This window comes from Pyxicephalus adspersus, chromosome 3 (assembly GCF_032062135.1).
Source record: "Pyxicephalus adspersus chromosome 3, UCB_Pads_2.0, whole genome shotgun sequence".
NCBI classification, from domain to species: domain Eukaryota; kingdom Metazoa; phylum Chordata; class Amphibia; order Anura; family Pyxicephalidae; genus Pyxicephalus; species Pyxicephalus adspersus.
In genome coordinates this window covers 69,571,820-69,595,091 of record NC_092860.1, presented here as the reverse complement: position 1 = coordinate 69,595,091, position 23,272 = coordinate 69,571,820, and the positions used below count along the sequence as shown (strand labels likewise).

Here is a 23,272-nt window from a genome sequence, read left to right as displayed (position 1 = left end):
TGAAACTGTCACAGTTATAATTTACAATGATAACATAGCAGCGTGATAAATGTGATTTAGGAGTTCAGTTTTCCTTTTTTGTTTCCACTTTAATGAACAAATTATACCCCCCGACAACATGTTCAAACTAGGAAAAAAAAGTGAACCTAGTTAGCGGGGAAAATTGTTGGTTAGAGAACAAGGGGAAAATAGGGGGTCCAGCAATTTACATCATATAAAGGCTTTTTCAAAATCTCTCTGCATAGGTTAGTGTGGTCTTTTGTCACTGCCTCCTCTGGAACTTCACCCCCCTATGAGCTATGGATTGAGTAACATCAAGATATAACTAAGAATGATCCACATTGGAGGACCTACCTCTTTAAATTAGGAAATTTTTACATCTAGAAAGTATTTGCTAGATGATACAATGCCCAGAGTTCAAGTAAATTGAGTCTGTTCAGTTAGATCTGTACTTTTTACACTTAAAGCATTGGATCTAATTTATTAAAGCACTACAAGACTGGAGAAGATAACCTATCAAGGGAGAACCTGGTTATCCCAGCCAAACTGGAGTGGGTTTCCTAAAAAAATCATTTGACAATAATTACCATATTCTTTCAACCAGATCTATTTCAGGTTTGCTTGTTCACCAGGTTCTCCCCTGATAGTATATCTTCCCCAGTCTAAATCAGACCCATTGTGTATGTGGAAGAAAAAGTGGCTTTTAACCAGGCAATCAAACAAGACCATTGATGGATAGAAATAGCAAGAGAATCTGGTCATGTGGGACTTTCTTCTGAAAACAGAAAAGTAATCAGAATATGACTTTTAAACTATTAAATGCAATATTAATGTACTTATACATTGATGTTCGGCTCTTGCACAGGACCACGGGGATGGGTCCTGTGTGGGAGATATGTTTCTCTAATATCTACAGCATGGGCTCTTTAAAACCAGGGTGCATGCTGGGGAAAGAGTCCAGAAGTAGGGAGAGCAATTCTTCAAAGGGTTTAGTTTGTCAGGGCTCTGAAATGGGAAGAAAGGTACTGGGTGGGCCTTTCCATTCCACCCTGGGTACACCCCTGAGTTTTATTACAGGCCTGAAAAAATTAGCACTGGTGTGCTGCTAGGTTATGAGGAATGGAATGGAAGCAGGTAGGTTGCATACAATCAAGCCTATATTAAACCTACAAAGAAGCTGTGTCACTTTGTATGGAAAGCTGTTGATTTAGTTTGTGAACTGGAATCCTAACTAGAAACTGTAGTGAGGAATCTGCACTCTCATTATCAGACTGTAGTAAACTGCCTTTTTAATGTTCGTAAATGGCCAAAAAAAAATTTTTGGGCAGAAACAATTTCCTTTCTAAGAGTATTGTTGATGTCTTTCCTCACTGGTATTGTGTTAACATGTACGTGAATGTTCTAGACCACCAAGGTGACCACCTGACTGCCTTCTTATATACTATGGAATCCATAAGAATATATATATAATGACACTAATATGTCCATGTAATATGTCATGTGTTTTTAATTTGAGGTTGTATTTACCTCAGTTTAAGACCTGCTTAGGACCAGATAATTATTTCATATGTCCTGATATGCAAAACCTTACATTTGAAAGAGAGTGCTCTTTCTTTTCCAAAAGATCATGGTTGATCTTTACAATTAATTGCATTTTACAAAACATTGTTTTCATCAACATATGATTCCCCGAAATATTTATATAAATATGACACTTTTACACATTCATAAATTCCATTCCACAGAAACCAAATGTATTGCAATGGATTTGGGGGAAAGCTGTAGCATAAAAAAATTACCATGTAAATAAGGGAACAAAATATTGAAGAACATTAATTATACCATGGATGTAAGTTGTGTTAAAATGTACTGTTAGCTTCTTTTTTACCAACAAAAAAACATCATAGGGCCCCTCTACTATCTACTAACACTTTTATTTGCTTTTTTTTATTTGCTTTATTTGCTTGGACCTTTGTGGATACAACACGAATAAAGCTAAGGAGTATGCTCCCACTCCTCTCCATAAAAGGTCTTCTTCTTCCTTCTTTAGCAAACTAGATTCCAGAAGACAAAAAACATGTTTCCCCCTTTTATTCTGTCAAAAAACAGACCCACATCTGCTCTCAGTGAGGGTAAGGGTTACTAGGGAACAAGACCTCATCTCCACAATGTGACCCAGACGTTGGGGGATATGCAGGCAGGAATCTGAAAGCACCTTATATTTAAAGGGACCCCCAGGGCTCTTCTACCCTTGGGAATGAGCACAGGGATACATAGTACCCCTTACCCATTCCCAGAAATAGTTAAATAAAGTTTTGAAATTAACACACCACACTAATTTAAGAAAAATATTATGTTTATATTTGCAGGATCCAGCAATGCCTAAATTGGATCACACAACCATTGCTTCCAGCACTAGCTGCTTTACATCCAATGCAAGCTGCCATTTGTAGTGCAAAGATAAGAGCTCAGTTTGCTTGGATGGAGCACCTGCCATTGCATTTACCCAATCCAGCAATGAGGCAGCCAAGGACAGTCTTCTTGCATGATTGGCTGAATAAATATAAAGTATAGTGATGTGCGAATTGTCATGTGGCTGAAAGACTGGGTACTGAGTTAGGAAAAAGTAAACAGCAGAAGTATAGGAGGCAGATGAGGATGTACAGGGATTAAAGATGGTCATATCTCCCACATCTCTTCCACATCTCTTGCTGTTAAAGATATGTTCCACCCCTGCTAATAATCCCGAAACCATGTATCCGTTGTCAGTTGCACCTACCACTGACAGTGTCATGCGCTGCCGGGAACATGTCCTTGAGCGGTGATGGCTTTTTGAGCATGCTGTATTGGGGGATACCACAGACCTTGAATTCCCCAAAGGCAGCTAGAAAAGGTGCAGGCTAAACAGTCATGTCTCTCATTAATGGCGTGTTTTGCCCTGAGGCTTTTTTAGGGGATTTTTATCCCCTAAAAAAGAGATCAAGATAATCAAAATAATAGAACAATCATGAGGACTGGTATACGGAAAGGACATATGGAGATATTTATATCAGGGCATCCCGGTGGTGTTGACAAAAGTCTAGAAAGAAGTGAAGGGTGCTCTTTGCTAAATTAGTTGTGGTATGGCCCCACCATCACTTTAGTCTGTAGAAGCTTCTTGATACCTTCCAATACTTGGTAAAAAACCTTTTGCTGACAATGACAGCCTGTAGTCTTGAACTCATGGACCTCAGCAGATGCTGGGTTTCCTCCTTTTTTAATGCTCTGCCAGGCCTTTACTGTAGTGGCTTTCAGTTACTGTTTGTTTGTGGGCTTTCTGTCCGAAGTTTAGTCTTGTAAAAGTCAAATGCATGCTCAATTGGGTTCAGATCAGGTGACGGACTTGGCCATTCAAGAATATTCCACTTCTTTGCTTTAATAAACTCCTGGGTTGCTTTGTTTTTGGGTCATTGTCCATCTGTATTATGAAATGCCTCCCAATCAATTTGACTGCATTTATCTGGATTTGAGCAGACAGTATGTCTCTGAACACCTCAGAATTAATTGGGCTGCTTCTGTCCTGTGTCACATCATCAATAAACACTAGTGTCCCAGTGCCACTGGCAGCCATGCACGCCCAAGCCATCACACTGCCTCTGCCATGTTTTACAGATAATGTGGTATGCTTTGTATCATGAGCTGTTCCAAGCCTTCTCCATACTTTTTTCTTGCCATCATTCTGGTAAAGGTTGATCTTGGTTTCATCTGTCCAAAGAATGTTTTTCCACAACTGTGCTGGCTTTTTTAGATGTTTTTGAGCAAAGTCCATTCTAGCCTTTGTATTCTTGAGGCTTATGAGTGGCTTGCACCTTGTAGTGCACCCTCTGTATTTACTTTCATGCAGTCTTCTCTTTATGGTAGACTTGGATATTGATACACCTACTTCCTGGAGAGTGTTGTTCACTTGGTTGGCTGTTGTGAAGGGGTTTCTCTTCACCATGGAAATGATTCTGCAAACATCCACCACTGTTGTCTTCCGTGGACGTCCAGGTCGTTTGGCATTGCTGAGCACTTGCTTCACCAGCGCTTTGTTTCTTTCTCATGATGTACCAAACTGAATATTTAGATTATTTTTAGGCATTTTTCAACATTGAAAGATAACTAAATTCATGAACAAAAATGTATAATGCTGCAGCAAGTTCAGAAAATGCTTTTTGATATTGCCAAAAACTCAGTGTTCTTGTATTGTCACATGTGGGCTGAACAGAGAGTAACAAAAATGTTACCTTGCTGTAAACTAATATCATTTCCCCCAACATGTAAAGGACTGGAAAGTTGCAGTATAGGTTTTTAGTTGTTATTTTTGGGTTTATATTGTTTTACTTTGGACAATTTAATGCTTTTGATGTATTTATTATGCATCTGTCTTTTCAATATTGAAGATATGAGGGGACCTATGTGTCTGTTACTAAACCCTTAAATTTCCTTCTCTTACTTTGCAGGCATCTGGCCCGGGCTTTTTTGCAATGAAAACAATCCAAAATCACAAACTCAGATCGGAGACACGCCACTAACTGTAAAGGATCTGTTGCTTTCCAGTAGCTTTGATATGGTGAGATGTAGACTTTATCTTTTTTATTAATATTATTATTGTATAATTGTTTTATTTTATATACGCACAATTTAGGAAAAATATTTTATCATGTGGTTATCTGCATCAATGTCTCCTAAAATCTTAATTGAAGATCTCCATGAAGCAATACATCAAAAGCATCACAATGTTTTTGTTTTTTTTGGAAATATGACACAACTGTTTATTCAACCAAAAGTCTGCTGCTAAGCAGAAAGGCAGAAGCTCAATGAGGTTCCCAGTTTTCTTTTAAAATATATTGATCAAGTAGGGGAAAAATAGAAGTGGGGAAAAGATAAGGAGAAAAAGAGGAGCGGAGGGGATGAGCACTGAGATTTGGGTGTCAGCAGTCATGACAGGGAGGTTTCAATTGATAGCAGCAGCATTGGGGTATATGACATCTAAATCTATTCCAAAGAGGACCATCAGCATAAAACAGTGACACCACCTATTCCAAAATTGTTCTTCTGTACCTCTAAAATATTCAGTAAGATTCTCCATCCGCATTAGCTTGTTTATTCTGGAGAACCACTGGATCAGTGTGGTTATCTCATCTAATGCCAGAATGCTGGGAGCCATGTTCTAGCTGCATCAACCAGTCTGATAAGAAGTAATTTATTAATATTAACTAGTATTTATATGGTGATGACATAAAATGCAGTGCTTTATAAAGTCCATAGTCATGTCACTAGCTGTCCCCCAAAGGTGCTCACAAGTTATATGCCATTACCACCGTCTAAGGTGAATTTTGGGGGACGACAATCAACCTAACTGCATGTTTTTGGAATGTGGGAGGAAATCAGAGTACCCGGGGGTAAACCAACACAAACACAGGGAAACCATGCAAGATAGTTCCTTGGCCGAGATAATAACCTGGGACCTAGCACTTCAAAGGCCAGAGGGCTAACCTCTGAGCCACTGTGCTGCCCTATTGTGAAAATGGGTGTGGTTATCGCTTTGGTGAACTATGCTTTCTGATTTTTACATTCTGTAGCATTACCCCTGTAGCATTCCATGTAGGATGTGCCATATAAGGGTACAGAACCCATTTTTTGTTCCTATCATAGCCATACTTCGTACTGCATGTTAGTATTCTGTTTTATGCTTAAATCATGGATTATTAGTTTCCAGTAAAATGACTTTTTATGCCACTGACTCTTGTACCTATGTTTTGTTTGCATTTAGAAGTTTTGTCTTCTTTTTGCTGGAATCCTGCTTTGATATGAGATGTAGGAATATTACACTTGTATTTTTGAACCCACTTCTAAATTTGCTGTGGACTCATGGTATATGATGCTGGTCTAAATGGTGTTTATACTTTTTGATCTGATAGTATATACTCTTTTGGAAAGACAGAGTAAAATGAAAAGGTGGTGGTGGTGTCTGTCTGTATGTGAAAGGTGATCTGAAAATGAATGTGAAAGAAAAAATTGTTGATGGAGCATGCAATGAGGTTTAGACATTATAGTTGGAGGATGCATAATACACAGTTATTATTGGAGTCTGCTATTGGCCACCCAGTACTAAAGAAGAAATAGAGTAAATAGAATAGAATATAGGAATATAGGAATCAACGTTTTGCCCAGATAGGGCCTTCAAAGGATGGGACAATGGTACTGATGGGTGATTTTACCTACTCTGACATTGACTGTGGTAAAGACACTACAGGTAAAGCAAAAGGGCGGAAATGTATTAATTTATTACAAGATAATTCTATGTTACAGTTTATAGAAGCCCCAACTATAAATGCAACTCTGCTTACCTATTCTTTTCTAACAATGCAGAGCTTATAACAATCGTGCATATAAAAGAAAATTTGGGTAGCAGTGACCATAATAGGATTTCATTTATTGTAAGATGTAAACAGGAAGCTAAAATAGGAAAGATAAAAATATTTAATTTTAAGAGAGCAAACTTTCCATTTAAGGCTCTAGATGACTTGGAAGGGGATGGTATGTTGCAATCAAAGAACACAAAACAGAAATGGAATGTTTCAAGTCTGTTGCACAAACACACTGCAAAATATATTCCAATGGGTAATAAGTTTAAGAAGCTAAAAAACTTATATGGCTCACAGCTAATGTTAGAAAAAAAGGCATAAAGAATAATATAAGGGATCGCCTTCATTATTTGAATGTTATAAAGAATATAACAAAAAAAAAGATGTTATAAGGAAATAAAATGTGCAAAATTTCAAAATGAAGGACATATTGCAGTGGAAAGTAAGTCAACTCCCAAAATTGGTAACTGGGGATAAAGAAAAGGTGGAAATACTAAACATGTTTTTTGGTCTGTGTACATAAAGGAAACTGGCTGAGCTCAAGTCACTACCCTAACAGAGCCACAATAGCTCAAAATTGATATGATTGAGAAACAGTTGGATAGAATTTAGGTTGTTAAACATCAGGACTTGATGGATTATACCCACGTGTCCTCAAAGAGCTAAGTTCAGTTATTTCAAAGCTACTGTTTCTACTTTTTAGAAACCCTTTAATTACTGGCATTGTACCAATGGATTGGCATAAGGCCAATGTGGTGCCTATCTTTAAAAAGGTAGCAAAGTCATTGCCAAGTAACTGTAGACTGGTAGAAGTTTTAACTTCTATAGTTGGAAAGATCCTAGAGAGTTTGATAAAGAACCACATAGAGGAGTTTCTGCTAAAAAATATTACTTAAGTGATAGTCATCAAGACATTAAGTGATAGTCATCAAGACATTTTAGAAAGAACGAAGTTTACTGTCTAAAACAAATTTACTCTCTTTTATGAGGAAGTAAGTAATCAGGTAGACAGTGGAGTAGCAGTTTATATATAATGTACTTGGACTTTGCAACAGCATTTGACACAGTACCCCAAAGAAGGTTTTTATGCAAGTTAGGGACTATTGATTTAGGAAATTCAATCTGTAAATATATAGAGAATGTGCTTAAAGACCACATCCAGTGAATAGTGATTAATGATACATACTCTGAATGGTCCAAGGGTATTAGTGGTGTACCCCAGGGTTCAATGTAGGATCTTTACTGTTTAACATCTTGATGATATAGAGTTTTAAATTAAAAGTACTATTTCTGTGTTTGCAGATGACACTGAACTATGCAATGGAATTAATGTCTATAATATGTCTATAATGTCTATAATCTACAACACACCTGGATGTACTGTTTGATTGGGCAGCCAAGTGGCAAATGACATTTAATATTGAAAAATGTAAAGTTATGCACTTGGCGGCTAACAGCATGCAGGCTTCATATTGTCAAGGGGGAATACATTTGGGGGAGTCAAAAATGAACAAGGATCTGGGGGTTATGGTAGATCACAAACGTAATAACAGCATGCAATACCAAGCTGCAATTTCTAAAGCTAGAAAATTATCTTCTTCTATTAAAAGAGGAATTGACTGCAGAGATGAAGACATAATCCCGTCCCTGTACAAAGCATTGGTTAGACCCTATCTGGAACGCGCAGTCCAGTTTTGGGCATCAGATCACAAAAAGGATATTGTGGAATTGGAGAGAGTGTGTGGATTTTTCCTGCAAATAGCGGTAATCCCGAGTTACACTCGAGGTAGCCTTAACTAAAAAAACCTACTTCCCTTGCTCTGATGTCATCCCCCATCGTTCTGCAGGTCCTGGGGACACATCCTTCCTCCTCGATCTCCAGTTGGCAAAGGCAGCGATGATCTCCGGGGTTTATTGGTGACGACAGTGCATGCGTCGGTGCCGACGGGAGGATTGGCAGGAACTTCAAATAATAGCTGTATTGAATCCAATACAAAGAAATAATCATATAATATATATATATATATATATATATATATATATATATATATTTATACGTGCTACTCTTACATTACATGAACAGGGACGGGACGGGACAGCAGCTGGGAAGGATACATTTTGATACATTTGGACCATAAGACGCAGGGACTTTTTCCCCCCACTTCTGGGGGGAAAAAAGTGCGTCTTATGGTCCGAAAAATACGGTATATATATATTTTTTTAACAGATTATTTAAAGTTTATTATTAAATGTATTAAAATTATTATATATCGGTGAGTTATGCCTAAGAATTATAGCCTACAATAAAAAATACATTTCAATGCAAACAATTGTACCGGAAAAGGATCTGGGAGTTCTGGTAGATCATAGACATGATGCAATGCCAAGCTGCAATATCTAAAGCTAGTAAAGTACTTTCTTGTATTAAAAGAGGAATTGACTACAGAGGTGGAGACATAATCCTGCCCCTGTACAAAGCATTGGTCAGACCAAATCTGGAATATGCAGTCCAGTTTTGGGCAACAGTTCACAAAAAGAACATTGTGGAATTGGAGAGAGTGCAGAGAAGTGCAACTAAACTAATAAAAGGAATGGAGGAGCTAAGCTATGTGGGGAGGTTAGCTGAACTGAATCTTTTCTCCCTTGAGACGTTTAAGAGGGGATATGATCACCCTGTAAAAATTTATAATTGGTCCAAATAGAAAACTCTCTATTTCTCTACATTTATTCACTTTAAGATCATTACAAAAAAAAAGAGGGCACTCATTGTGTCTGGAGGAAAAGAAGTTCAATCTCCGGATAAGGAAGGTATTCACTCACTGGAAGGTCTGTGAAAATGTGGAATCGGCTCCCTCAGGAAGTAGTTTCAGCAACTACTAAAGATTGCTTTAAGAAAAAGCTGGAAACGTTTCTAAAAGCACAAAATATAACTGGGTATTAAGGATTAAAGTAAACATAACAGTGACTGTTGAGCCAGGGAACATCTGTTTGCCTAATGGAATCAGGAAGGAATTTTTTCCCCTGTTGAAGCAAATTGTACCAGGGTTTTTTTTGCCTTCCTCAGAACCAACTATGTCCATAGGGTTTTATATCTGGGATATGTTTATTTCACTTGATGGACCTATGTCTTTTTTCAACCTAACCTACTATATAACTATATGACACAGGAAGCAAGGAGAGTGGGAGACACAGGGGTCACCGTGGACACAGATGAACACTGGAACAGCACAGACTGGGCAACAAGGGGTTGACACAGGAGCTGGACTGGGAAAGCACTCATGTAAACAACAGGTGTAAAGTAAATGCTCAGCAGAGCTAGGGGGCTCAGCACTAGTTGAGACTTGTTGCACGAATGCAGGGTGTTGGAACTGAGCCAGCTAAATAGCCAAGGGCTAAGAGGCTATTTCCCAATTGGCCCGTGGGAAAGGCGATAGAGAGGTGCCTGCACTTAAGCGAGGAAGAGGTAAGTGTGACACTACCTCCCCACTTTTACAGGACCTCCCCACCTGCCAAAGTCCAGGTTTAAGGGGAAAGCCAAGATGGAACCTCTTGGCAAGAAGAGGAGCAGACACATCTGTAGCTGGAACGCACAATCTCTCCTCTGGACCGAAATCTTTCCAGTCAAACAGGTACATTAGCATCTTGTGAGAAATTTTGGAGTCCAGAATTTGATGAACTTCATACTCTTGAGAAAAATTGGGTGAAGGAGAAGCCAGTTGTGAGGGATGAGAAAAGCTTTTCAGGACCAATGGTTTAAGCAGAGATACATGGAAAGCACTGGGTAACTTGAGATGAGGGGGAAGGCATTACTAACAGGGTTAACTTTAGCTGAACTTGCATATGGTCTAATGAAACATGGGGCAAACTTCAGGGAAGGGACCTTGCAACTGATGTTATTTGTGGAAAGCCAGACTTTATCCACAGGTTGAAAAGGAGGTACTTTATAGCAATGCCTATTCACAAACTTCTTGTGTCGAAAAGCAGCATGTTTCAGATACTCAGAGGTAGAGGGCCAGATATGATTAAAGTCTCTCTGCAGGTTACTGCATGCGGGTACTTCGGCAGAGCAGGGTATAGGAGATGGAAGGCGAGGATGTTTGCCATAGACAATACAGAATAGGGACTCCTCGGTGCTGGTGCTAACATGGTTATTGTGGGCAAAGTCCACCCATTGCAGCAGAGCTGCCCAGAAATCATGGAGGGCTAAAAGATATTGGTCCAAGGCTTGATTAACTTTTTACATCTGTCCATTGGTCTGCGAGTGATAGGTCAAAGAAGAACTCTGCAGAGATGTCCAGGGATTTACAATTACGAATAAAAATTGGCACCAACACTGTTTCCAAAGATAAAGCAGGAAGGGGTACAAAATGGGTCATTTAGGAAAAGTGACCCATGACCACCCAAATAACTGTACAGCCATCAGAAGGTGGAAGGTCTGTAATGAAATCCAGGTGAGACAAGGCTCCTTGGGAATGGGCAGAGGAAAAAGTGGTCTCACTGGGGCACAGGTAGAGGACTTTGAGCACAAACAGCACAGTCCTTGACGTGGTTCATCACATCGTTACAAATGTCAGGCCACCAGCACAGATACGAGAGAAATGTGAAAGTTCTGTAAACGCCGGGGTGACCAGAAAGTTTGGAATCATGTGCCCTTCGTAATATTTTGGTACAAAGTTCAGGAGGCACCAAAGTTTTACATGGGGGAATAGTGGATTCCTGAATAGAGGTCAAGGCTAGGACACAGGCTGGAGGGATTTCTTTGGCAAGAGACGCACCAAAAAAAGGAAGGGGCCAATTTTCCTGACATATGTGTTTACAATCTGGACTGTTTCTCAAAACATGTCATGGATGGACTAAAAGGCTCTTGCGGCCACATGGGACCTGAAATTGGTGATGCGTTTTAAAGTTTCCAACTTACCAGGCCACCTAAAGAGTAATAATCCAATTAGAGACACTGTAATAACTCAGAGAGAAGTCAGGCACAAATTTCAATTAACCTCTGGAATCTCTAGATACCTACCTATCTGTGGAAACTCATGTTTTCCATCTGGGCAAACAAGCCCTTCATTATCAAATATGGCAGGCTAAAGGTGTGCACTATGTAAAAGATTTGTTTGATTCTGAATCCTGCCATCCACTATCCCCGACAGACCTACAAAGACATTACCATCTGCCTAGGGTCAGTACACAAATTGTACTATTTGCAAGTAACAAGTCTGACTGACTCACCACCCAAAGTGCTGTCTAATAATCATTTTGATAAATAGTTTTCACTTTCACCTCCCTTTATTCGATTTATTTGGTATATCAGAATGTGTTTCTCAAACCCTTGTTGCACACTAATGTGCAGCATTGGGAGAAAGATATTCCAGAGGAAGATCTGATAAAATACTGCAGGGTATAGTTAGAAAGCATATGGTCAATGAAATCTGGAGTGACACAATTTAAATTGATACATAGAGCATAGAAAGTTTTTTAACCTCAAGTAACTAACCTTGTAGAGCAGGGGTGTCAAACTCAAATACATAGTGGGCCAAAATTAAAAACCCGGACAAAGTCTGACCCACCTTGAAATTTTTTTCTTCAATAATTTTTATTCCTTTTCAGAAAATTACAACATATTACAGAAGTACATATACCAAACAAACATAATTTAACAATATAGCAATCAGGATCCAACAAACATCTTGAAATAAAACCAGTTACCTGAACTACACTCACCAGAAACCTGGTGAGTGTAGTACATATCATAATGCCTCTCAAGGCTGACAAAAAAAAAACACACCTGGCAGTAGAAATAGCAATAGCAAAGTATACTGCCAACTCATTGATTAGTAAATCAAAGCCAAATATGGTCTGGACTCTTGATTGACATTGATAGTTATTAACAAACATAAACAGAAATATAACCATCAACGAAGTAGCCCAAGGGTGGGGGGGGGGGGGGGGTAGGGAAAGTAGTCTGAGGGGGGAAAGGGGGAACATTTGAGTGGCAACTCTCAACATCAGGACCAAAAGTTCTATGACAAACATGTCTTAACGTAGATTTCTTAAACCAGTCCCATATAGACCATGTTAGCTTAAATTGTTTTGTACGGTCATTATCCTCTGCCACTAGCATTTTCATGTCGTATTTTCTCGAGTTGGAACTGGATGGAAGGAACTGTGTTTTGTTTCCAAGATCACGGGGTCACAGCCCTAGCAGTCGTGAGAAAATGGCGAGAGGTCTTTCTTAATAAGTTTAAGAGCCCGGGATCATTAAAAGTAGTGTTACTTTGGCATTATTCTGACCGAGGACCCGCTCCCAAAACTGAAATATAAGTGGGCATTCCCACCATATGTAAAGTAGTGTTCCTCTTTGTGTATGACAACGCCAGCATCTATCAGACTGTTGGGCGGAAATATGATGTAGGTCTACCGGGCAGCAGTACCATCTAGATAGAACTTTATAGTTTGTTTCTTAGGATTTACATGTCAATGCAAGTTTATGAGTAAGTACGAAGAACTTTTCCCACTCCTCATCTGTTATTGACCCTCCCAAGTCTCTTTCCCAATATCCTGTATATATAGGAGGGGCAAAGCTGGAGCCCCAGGTTAGCAGGCTATACAATACCGAAATTACATGGGTAGGGCGTGTGGTGGAACTGAGCATCTTCTCAAATTCAGTCAGGCCTCTGCGTATTAGGGACATATCAGTAAAGGGGACACAGAAGATGTTAATTGTCTATATGAAAACCACAAGAGCATCCTACTAGTATTGGGTATATTCAGAGAGGCCAGAGGAGGAACCTGGTCATGGAGTAAAATATCCTTAAGATATCTGTTGTTCACACCCAACCAGGATAAAAAGTGAGATGTACCCTTAGCTGGTAGTAACGCTGGGTTGTCAAAGGTGTCATTGGGCCAGGTTTGCCTGATACAAACATGTAGGAGATCAGAGGTGAGCTTAGGCAATGGGGCAGTCTGAGATAAAAGAGAATAATCTACCCAGGGTAGGGATTTAAGGTCAATTGGGGAAAGGGGGTTTTCTATCCTCACCCATTCTTTAGAGTCACCGTTGTGAAACCAGTCCACCACACACACTAAAACCGATCCCCGCCCTGAACTTCGGTTTGGCCAATGTAGGAAATGCCAGCCGGGGGCACCTCACCCGCCACAAAAAATTGCAAACTAGACTGTGCAATTTACATAGATAATTAGCCAGTAGAGAGATTAGGACTGTTTGAAACTGGTACAATAACTTTAGAAGTATATCCATTTTAAGAGTGTTGACCTGTGCAAACCAACCCAGCGGTGGAGAGGTAAATTTCTGGAGTTCAGTTTGGATTTTACTATAAAGGGGGGTGTAATTGTAAGAGAACAGATTGGTCAACCTTGAAATTTATTGAAAAAAAATTAGGAAGTTTTTCCTTCTCATTAGATATATATATATATATATATATATATATATATATATATATATATATAAACCTTTTCATATAAAAACAAAAAGGTTTTTCTTAACAATCAATCTGGAACAAGCCTACAATAGAGAAAGAGGCCTAAGAATTAATTTTAATTTTATTTAAGAAAAAATTGTATGCCTTTTTCTCTATTTGTAGCCTAATAGTAACCTTTTTGCGTAGGCTAACAATAATAATAACAATTTTCTTCTATGAAAATTCAACCATTCAAGTCCATGCCTTGGAGTAACAAGGCAAAGTACATAACGAAAACATTTATTCAAGATCCAATCCAGATACCTGGCATCTCTTCTTGCACGCTAGTTCATCAATGTTTGGGGTCAGGCTCTGAGCTGAGGAAATCCTCAGGTGTGAAGGTGTTCATCAGTAAGACGACTCCTGTGCAATGTTTCGTTCATCTTCATCTCACCATCTGAGTCTCCCACAGGCATAATTTTATTATAAAATTTTATTATATCACTGTAGTGTCCATGTCTGTGATGACATGGCCCTGCCCCTGAAGCTGCAGGTTCAAAAGATCAAAATGACTTGTGTTGTCACAGAGAAATGCCAGCTAAGACAGAAACTCTTTATCCCAGGGCTCTGCTGTGTCTTTCCCTTTGCTTTCTAGAAACTGACAAATTTCCTCAGGCAGCTGGAAACATCTGTTCAGTATTTTTTCTCTGCTTAACCATCTCACCAATGCGTATTCTGGACAACACTCCTCCAGAAAAGACTTGAAACCTTTAGCTCTTATAAAGTTAACTACTGGTGTTATGGTGCTCATAACATGTTCCATCTTAAGGGCTTTGCCACACAACGATTCCTGATGTATGATGCAGTGATAAACAGTTAGCTCACCTGCGCAGTTCCTCTCCCTGGCCACCAATCTACTGTTTTGACCGCACATCGCAGGCGCACTATCTGTCGTTAGCCCCACAAGTTTATCCCAATGTAGATTCATTTGAGTTTCACATTTGGAAACCTCTTTTGCTGTGGAAAAATATTTATTTTGCTGTGGTTGTGTCATGCATTGATTTTAATCCCAAAAGTTCCTCTGTAACGCACAGATTTGAGTCCACTTCCACAAATGAAGACTGACAGCTGGGCAGTATCCGATGTGTTGCTGCTCTCATCCACAGCAAGGGAGAATGCAATGAAATCTTTTCCCTTTTCCATCAGCTGTTCCTGTAGATTTATGACAAGTTCACATGCTTGATCAGCTACTGTGTTTCTGCTAAGGCTCATACTTTCCTTTTTTCTGGGCACACAATGTCGCAAACTTTGATCATGCACTTTTTGACAAACTCTCCCTCATTAAAGGGCCGGGCTGATTTTTCAATCTCTGCTGCCACAATAAAACTAGCCCTTACAGCAGCCTCACTTTGTGATTTGGCTTTTGTGAACATAGTCTGCCATCAAACCATACTTCTTTTCATCTCCTCTACTTTCTGGCTCTTTTGCGCCATGTTTAGGTCATTGTACTTGTCATGGTGTTTCGTTTCATAAATTCTTCTTATGTTATATTCTTTGGTTACAGCTACGCTGATTCCACACACAAGACAAACAGGTCTGTCCTTTACATTTGTGAACAGATATTCTACTTTCCACTTTGCAGAAAGCTTCTGTTTTCCACGATTCTTTTAGCCATGTTTAGGAGGGGTGGCCAGATAACAGGTCGCTAATAAATGTCAACGGAGGAGGGGACGTTTGTGCGTTTTAACGAAGATGCTTATTAAATCTATCTGCGCTAAACTTGAAGCCCCTATACCTCCAAAAGCTTCCTGGCAACTCCTACGTGTAACTGAGGGGGAGTGCTGGAAATGCCAGATGCGGCCAATGCGGGGCTAAATCTTTTAGAGTAGCTGGAACTCCCTCTTCTGAAATACCACCGCTACTACAATTTCCTGCATCTATAAAACAGTCCAATGCGGGCCTATGGGCCAGAATTTGTAAACAATGTAAGATGTAAACCACACTGTCCAGGTCTGATGGTTTCTCCACTCCATCTGCTGCTGCTCTATCCTTCATACATTTTAGATTAGGTAGATTCCATACATTTTAAGCAGCCACATTTTAATGGGAGGGACATCAGTAGAACTTGGGAACTTGGGAATTAGTGGTTTGGCCACAAGTGAAATGTCAGTGAAGCTTTATACTGTTTCATGGACATTTTAGAGATGTGCAAAAGACACGCTTCTGAGGTAGCCACTAATGAGAAATTCCAAATTTTTTTGCCCAATATCAAGCACTTATTTCCAATAAAGTTGAATTATGTAACACCCCCACCATATATGGATTAAAGTACCACTGTTTTCCCACATCTCTAACAGATGTCCGGACTGTCTAGGAACCACCTGTGAACCTTGTCTGGCATGGTGTACCACTGGGTCAAAACTTTATAGGAGGTTTCCTGGATAGTAGTGCTAATGGAGCATTAATGTCTCAGCTGACATGCATCTTCCTATTGGATATCCAAAAAAGACCTGCACAGGGCAGCCTTCCAGCATCTTTTATACCTAAATGTTCCTTTAGAGGCTAGTTCGTTTAGAAACTTCTATACATAAGAACGTACATTACACACACACGTACATTAAGGAAGTTAAGTGTTCCAGTGAGATGCCAGCCAGGCAAAGCTTATCAAAGGGGACAGAGGGGCCCATATATCACTACTAACCATCATGCCGTCAATATAATGTTACATTTGTAAATTGGACCACAATGGTAAGGCTTGTTCCCTCCTGTAGCAAGTCTACCGACCTTTCTCTGTTTAGCAACCTGCCCTCCTGGACAAAATCTAGCACTCCCCGAGGGGTTTCTGCCAGCCAGTTGGATAGAAAGTTTTTCTCCAGCCCCGGAGGAAAGGCACAGTTTCCCAGCAGGGGAACTAGAAATCCTCTACATTTTTGTAACCTGTTTACATACCTGCAATGTGTTCCCTATTTTGGTTGAAATTTTAATTGATTGGGTACATGTTATTGTTCAACCCAGGGAAGCTCAGAACCCGGGAAATTGGAATATCACCAAACTAATTTTTTAGTGGAACCCAATCTCTTTTATCCAATACATAAGTCATATTGCTTGGTAATAAAGTTTTGCATCAGGGAATCCCAATGCCCCGCACATTTTAGATTTAGTTAAATAGCTATAGCTAATTCTGGGGTGCCTATTGTTCAAAATAAATTGGGTTAGAAGAGACTTGAAATTACAAAATTTCTCCCCTGGTATCTTGATAGATAAGGCTATCAGAACACAAAGTAGTCTTAGGAGTATGGTAATTTTTATGAGCACTGCTCTTCTAAACCAAGAGAAAGGGAATCCTTAATAGATCATATCAGAGGTAACAACATTTTGGCTGAACAGTTTGTCAAGTAATACTGTCAGCTTGATTCCTAAATACAACACTTTGTCCATTTCCCAATAGAACAGGAAGGCTTCTCTTAACAATTCAACCTGATATTGGGAGACAGAGGGACTGGGAACAGCTGATTTCGAAAAGTTGATCCTATTATAGTTTGATATCCTATTAAAAGTATCAAATTCCACCATCAACCCTTTTAAAGAGGTGTAATCCCGTCATGACCTTAGAAGCTAGTGGATTATCTGAAAGGCTTTTAAACGGTTTTAGGAGTGGGGTCGTTTGGATATGTTCATGTAATTTGACCAACTGAGTGCTAAATCCATTGGGTCCCAGGCTTTTGTCAGACTGCATTTGAGAAAGGGTAGCTTTTAACTCTTTTCCTAAAAACCGGTTCTCCAAAGATTCCGCTATCTATCAGAAGTTCCCCGCGCTCCTTTTATGTTATACTCAATAACATTGATGACTACATTAATATATATTCCTATAGAATTTAGAAGCCCATTGACTGAATGTGTTTCCCAGTGACAAAGCAATGCTTTTTCAAGAGGAATGGGAACTATAGTCATTTACTAGGCTGATATAATAATACAAACATATTTACAGTAGCAATGTTCATATTAAGTCTTCCATCAATCTTGCTAGTGGGTAGTCATTAAGATGCCAAACATAGTTTCCCCCAGTGAAACAATGTTTGGCATCCTAATGACTACCCCCTAAATACCTGACTCCACTAATGGTGACAATGTACACATTATCAATAATTGTGGGGAAAGCGTCAACCCAATGTCATTTTAGTTTTAAAGACATTGCTGCAGTATTATGCAGTTCCGATTGTGATCAAGGTTTAGTGTCCTTTTTTGTTTTTGGAACTTTTCTTTTCTTATTAGTTTTCTAACAGTTGTCCAATGCCTGATAAATAGATACTAGAAGGAATAAATAATTATTTTTTAAATCCAGTTATCAAAATACAGTACAAAATACTTTAGGTTACTTTTAAGTTACTCAATAGAAAATGTAATTTGAAGTAAAAATAGGTATCTCCTAAGAAGAGGGTTAATGCTTGCAGTTCCTGTTCCCACACATGAAAATGGCTCCAGTTTAAAGGATGTGTCTCTTTATATTTTTCCCACAGCAGCACTGCAGGGTTTAGAGTAGTTGATTTCTGCAGACTATGGCAGATAATTCCTTTTCCCTGAAGTGGTGTTTCTCAGGGCAGGCAACAGGAACCTCCTTTTTTAAATTTTACTTTTATGACAGTCAATTTATATTATGCTTTTGCTAAAAAACCAAAATCTGACTAATTTAAAAAACAATAAAAAAGGACCTATTGCAACAAGAATTTGAAAGTAAATCTGCATATATTTTTAAGCACAATAATAATAATATTAATTATTATTATTAATAATAATAATAATAATAATAAGCACCAAATATTGACTTACTTGGTGAATTATATTATTGCTTTGAAGTGAAATTTTGTATCTTAATGTCAGCAAACTTTTATTATTATCTGAGGTCTGAAACCTTCAAGTGATATCTTCCTGTGAGTATAAGAAGGCTGTACTGGTGGTAAAGGTCGTACAGCTCTGAAATTACCAAGCTCACATCTGTGACATGCCTTAAAATCTAATAGATGCTAGAGGCAGTGGAAAGGCCAGAATGTCACATTTGAAATAGACATTTTTATCTTCCAGGAAAAAGTCTAAATGTTTCAATATATTTCTTTGTATGTTTACAACTAATATATATTTGTTTTTTTTATTAAAAACAGCAAGCTTCCACCCTACCACAGAATACTGGAAGTTGTGGAGAATTAGTGTTGACTGAAGACGAAAGGAAACTTCTTTCAAAGGAAGGAGTAATATTGCCTACCCAGCTTCCACTGACCAAGGTAATTTTAGCCACATATTCAAGTTTATAAATAACATACTATCTTCTGTGTGACTTTATATCAAACAGATATTTCTTGTACTTTGCATTACAGCTATAATACTTGCTTTCTGTTTAGCAGTGATTTTGTACTTTAACTAAAAAAAAAACTAAGCCATGTTGTCAGACCCCATAGTCAAATCTCTAATATTTGTCTAATACTCTTATGTCAGGACTTGTTCTGACTTCTCCACATATTTATCCGCTTTTGAATACCTGTCTCACTGTCTAATCTAACTATTGGCCAGAGTGCAATACATACAGAAACATGTCAGAAATTGGCCCCCATCTCACTAGAACCAGAAACTCTACCTAGGAACAGGAGACGGCCAATCATTCCCAGGGTAGAACCAGATCCCAGAACAATCCAGAGTTCTAGACCTACACACCCCCACTACCCAAATTAATGACACACTACATGGTTTATACAAATTGGGAATTCAGTAGCCTATGTTACAAATATACATATTTATTATGCATATTACAGTTTGGTTGATTAAGCACTGCTTATTGATGTTAATCCTTTTAACAATAGGAACAACATTCAAAAAAATCTAAAATAATACGACATGTATATTAAAGTGCTGATATGTAACCATTACAAATACCTGTTTAATATCTACTAGTGTTGGTGGAATATCTTACTATTCAATTCAACAGCAATTCGATCGAATAGGGGGATATTGTTCGGGTGATCGAATGCCAAGCAATCAGGGGAGCAGAGCTGCAGCCCTTTACTAGCTTTATGTGTTCTTGGATAGAGTTTCTCTTTCTCTATCCAAGAACACAGGAGTCCTGTGTTCCTGGATAGAGAAACTCTATCAAGGAACACATACTACAGGGCGGCAACAGCAATCACGGGAGCAGAGCTGACAGCCAAAGTTTCGCGAAACCATCAGAAATCACTATAGGAAGATTATCACGGCTAAATTCATAAATACAGCTCTGTGAATCCTCCCGTCAGGCAAGCCCTCATTCTAACCATTAGTGCCCGGGGATCTCTCACTGACAGGAGGATTCTTACGGCTCCATTTATTAATACAGCCATGGGAATCCTCCTGTCAGTGAGCGATCCCCAGGCACTACACAGGAGGATTACCATAGCTGATAGGAGCATTCCTGACAGGAAGAGGAGGAAACAGCAATCAGGGAAGCGGAGCTGACAGCTGAAATTTTGCAAAACCATCAGAAATCACTATAGGAGGATTATCACTGCTGAATTCATAAATACAGCCGTGGGAATCCTCCTGTAAGTGAACGATTCCCGGGCACTACAGTTCAGAATGAGGGCAAGCCCTCATTCTAACCTGTAGTGCCCAGGGATCTCTCACTTAGAGGAGGATTCTCATGGCTCCATTCATAAATGCAGCCGCGATACTCCTCCTCTCAGACTGCAACAGCAGTCTGAGGAGCGGAGCTGCTATGCTCCCCTGATTGCTGTTGCCGCCCCGTAGTATTTGTTCCTGGATAGAGTTTCTCTATCCAGGAACACAGGACTACGATCCCCAGGGTCAATACAGTGCACCTGTTCAATCATGTGGGATGACAAGGATTCCAAATGAAGAGCATGCATTAAATCAACAGTTGTAAATTTCAAAAGATCTGGGTATTTATGTGTCTCTGGAATTCCCAAGAACCGCAAGTTAAAGCACCAGTTCCGATTTTCTAGATCCTCATACTTTTCATTAAGTTAGGTCATTAATTGGGTCAATTGGATGGTCATTGTAGATTGCTGTTGCAGAACTTGATCCTCTAGGTCACTCATTCTTTGTTCTAGTTCAGATACACGGGAAGATTTGCTGGATATCTGTTGTAAAGTTGCATCCATTGTGGTTTGCAGAGTGTTAAACTTTTTATCAAAGTAGGGAAGTAGTAGGTTATAAACCTCCTGTGCTGTAGATGAGACAGGTGCTTGTGATCCAGAAGGTATGTCCTAAGGTGCTGTGCTCAGGGGAGCATGTTGTGCCCTTTGATTTCTTTTGCCTGCCCATCATACCAGGGGTAGAGCGAGGAAAATATTTACACATTCCCCAAGGGGATTAGGAAATAAGAGTGTCACTGTGGCAAAAGCGGTAGGCAGCTGATGGGTTATTAAAATTCAACCTCACCCGGTCAATTAACAGATACCAGCACTTAGCCCACTGTGAAGACGTACAGCACCACTCTGTAAGTGAGGTAAAGCAAAAATGGTGTTCAGGGTAGAGTTGTAGTTTCTCAGCACAAAGCAGGCTAATATTCAAGCAGCACCTCTCAACCTGGTACAGTGGTAAAGTGTGATAAGCCTGATCCAGCCGATACCTCTATGGGACTTGTAGTTCCTCAATATAAGCAGGTTAATATTCAGGCAGTATCTCTCATATAAATGCAAAGGGGGTGAACATGCCCCCAATCCACTAGATTATAAGAATAGTGAGCAAGGAAGCAAGCAACAGCCACAGTAGGGAAGTATATATGAATAAGAATAAGCAAGGGCTCTGGTCACGCGGCCAATATGACCACCGCTTACTCACAGTTGCCTCAAAAGACTCCGGGCTCAAGATGACAGTCCTGCGTTCTGCCGAGGGATCCCGCCTATACCGCTGGTGAAGAAGCACACTCTGCCGATGGATGTGGATTACGGCGGGTCTCTGGAGCTGTGTTAAAACAGAAGTCTTTTTTTTTTTTTTAAACACATTTTTTTACACATGAATTTGCGCTGTTGAATCCCGTGTTTTTCAGGTTGGGTCTATCCGAATTTAAACAGCCATATTCGGGTCGAATATAAGGACAACCCGAATTCGAACACCAACACTAATATCTACTAGTATTTTCAAAATTATTAGAATTATTAGAATAGAATGTAAAAAATCATTGAAAAAAAAAAGAAAAATTAAGCACATTGCAAAAAGGTGTTTAAATATTACCACGATCACAAAAGAGATATTGTCTAGAAGGGAATTTCAATTAGCCCCAGTGAGTCGGTTGACTGGTATTTGCCTAGCCTCAAAAAATTCTAGAAAATCGTTTAGAAAGAAGGAAAGGGAAGGCTATTTGTAAGGCACTCATTATTCAAAATTATAATAGAATAAAAGCAATGCTTTATTAATTAATATTGTTACATGAATAAAACAGTAATATGTATAACTTACAAGAAACATACAGTAAAAATAGATAAAATCACACTTTAATTGATATTGCTATGTTTGTATAGAAAAGAAAACCGTTTCCTTTCCCAATGCGTTTTTCCCAAAGGACTTCCTCACGGAAAATGGGAAACCAATAGCAAGCTATAATTACAAGAAAAATTGGCTTAGTACACATAATCAGTACACTAGGTGGCTTAGTACACATTATTCAAATTGTTCTAAATGTTCCCTTTGTTGATTTTCCATACTACCTAGATCTACAGACAAGGTGTTATTCTAGTGTTAACATCTCTGGGAAGTAACAATTAAGTGCCCCTAATTAATTTATAAATTATACTAAATCTATACATATCAATTAACTTAATACCATCCAACGAATTGTTTTCTTTTCATTTAGAACAATTTGATTATTTTATAACAATTATCCCAAGGCAAGCAATACTTTTTCAACAACATTCGTTCATTGTTTTTAATGAATTGAACACACTGAGATACTCACAATTATAAGTGCAAAATCAAGCTTTATTACTTTTATGAATTGATTGGAAACCACATTTCTTTATAATTATAGTGTTTTGTACATATTTATGCAATAAAAAAACTTGCTCTGTTGATAAGATAATGTGTACTAAGCCAATTTTTCTTGTACTTTTGTTTGGTATTGGTTTCCCATATCCCCTGAGGAAGCCCTCGCTTCCTCGACGGCGAAATGCGTCGGGAAAGGAAACCGTTTTCTTTTCTATACAAACATAGCAATATCAATCAAAGTGTGATTTTATCTATTTGAACTTACAGGGCAGATCAGAGACGGCGGACTCCAAAAGTTCAAAATAACAGTGCTTTTTATTTGTTTAGGCAAGTGTTACAGCACACCCTCCAGCACTTCACTACAAAAATAATAAACAGTAGCCCAGCTGGGCCTCTTGCTACCTCATGTAGGTGCCCTCTCTTACTAACACATTCACTATATCAGTACTGTTCCACTCACAGTTTAAGTCTTGTTTGCCCACTGGCTTTCCTGGAGCT

The 23,272-nt window shown here is 39.0% G+C and overlaps 1 protein-coding gene across 2 annotated transcripts in view; it reads left to right on the top strand.

Annotated features, from left to right (window-relative positions):
• Positions 1-23,272, top strand: part of LOC140326468 (cyclic AMP-responsive element-binding protein 3-like protein 3) — a 139,714-nt gene that overhangs the window by 44,333 nt on the left and 72,109 nt on the right. For both annotated transcript variants that reach the window (XM_072405077.1, XM_072405079.1), the window contains exons 4-5: positions 4,482-4,591; positions 18,964-19,083. In XM_072405077.1, the coding sequence (XP_072261178.1) occupies positions 4,482-4,591; positions 18,964-19,083 (230 nt within the window). The remainder of the gene's footprint in view (positions 1-4,481; positions 4,592-18,963; positions 19,084-23,272) is intronic.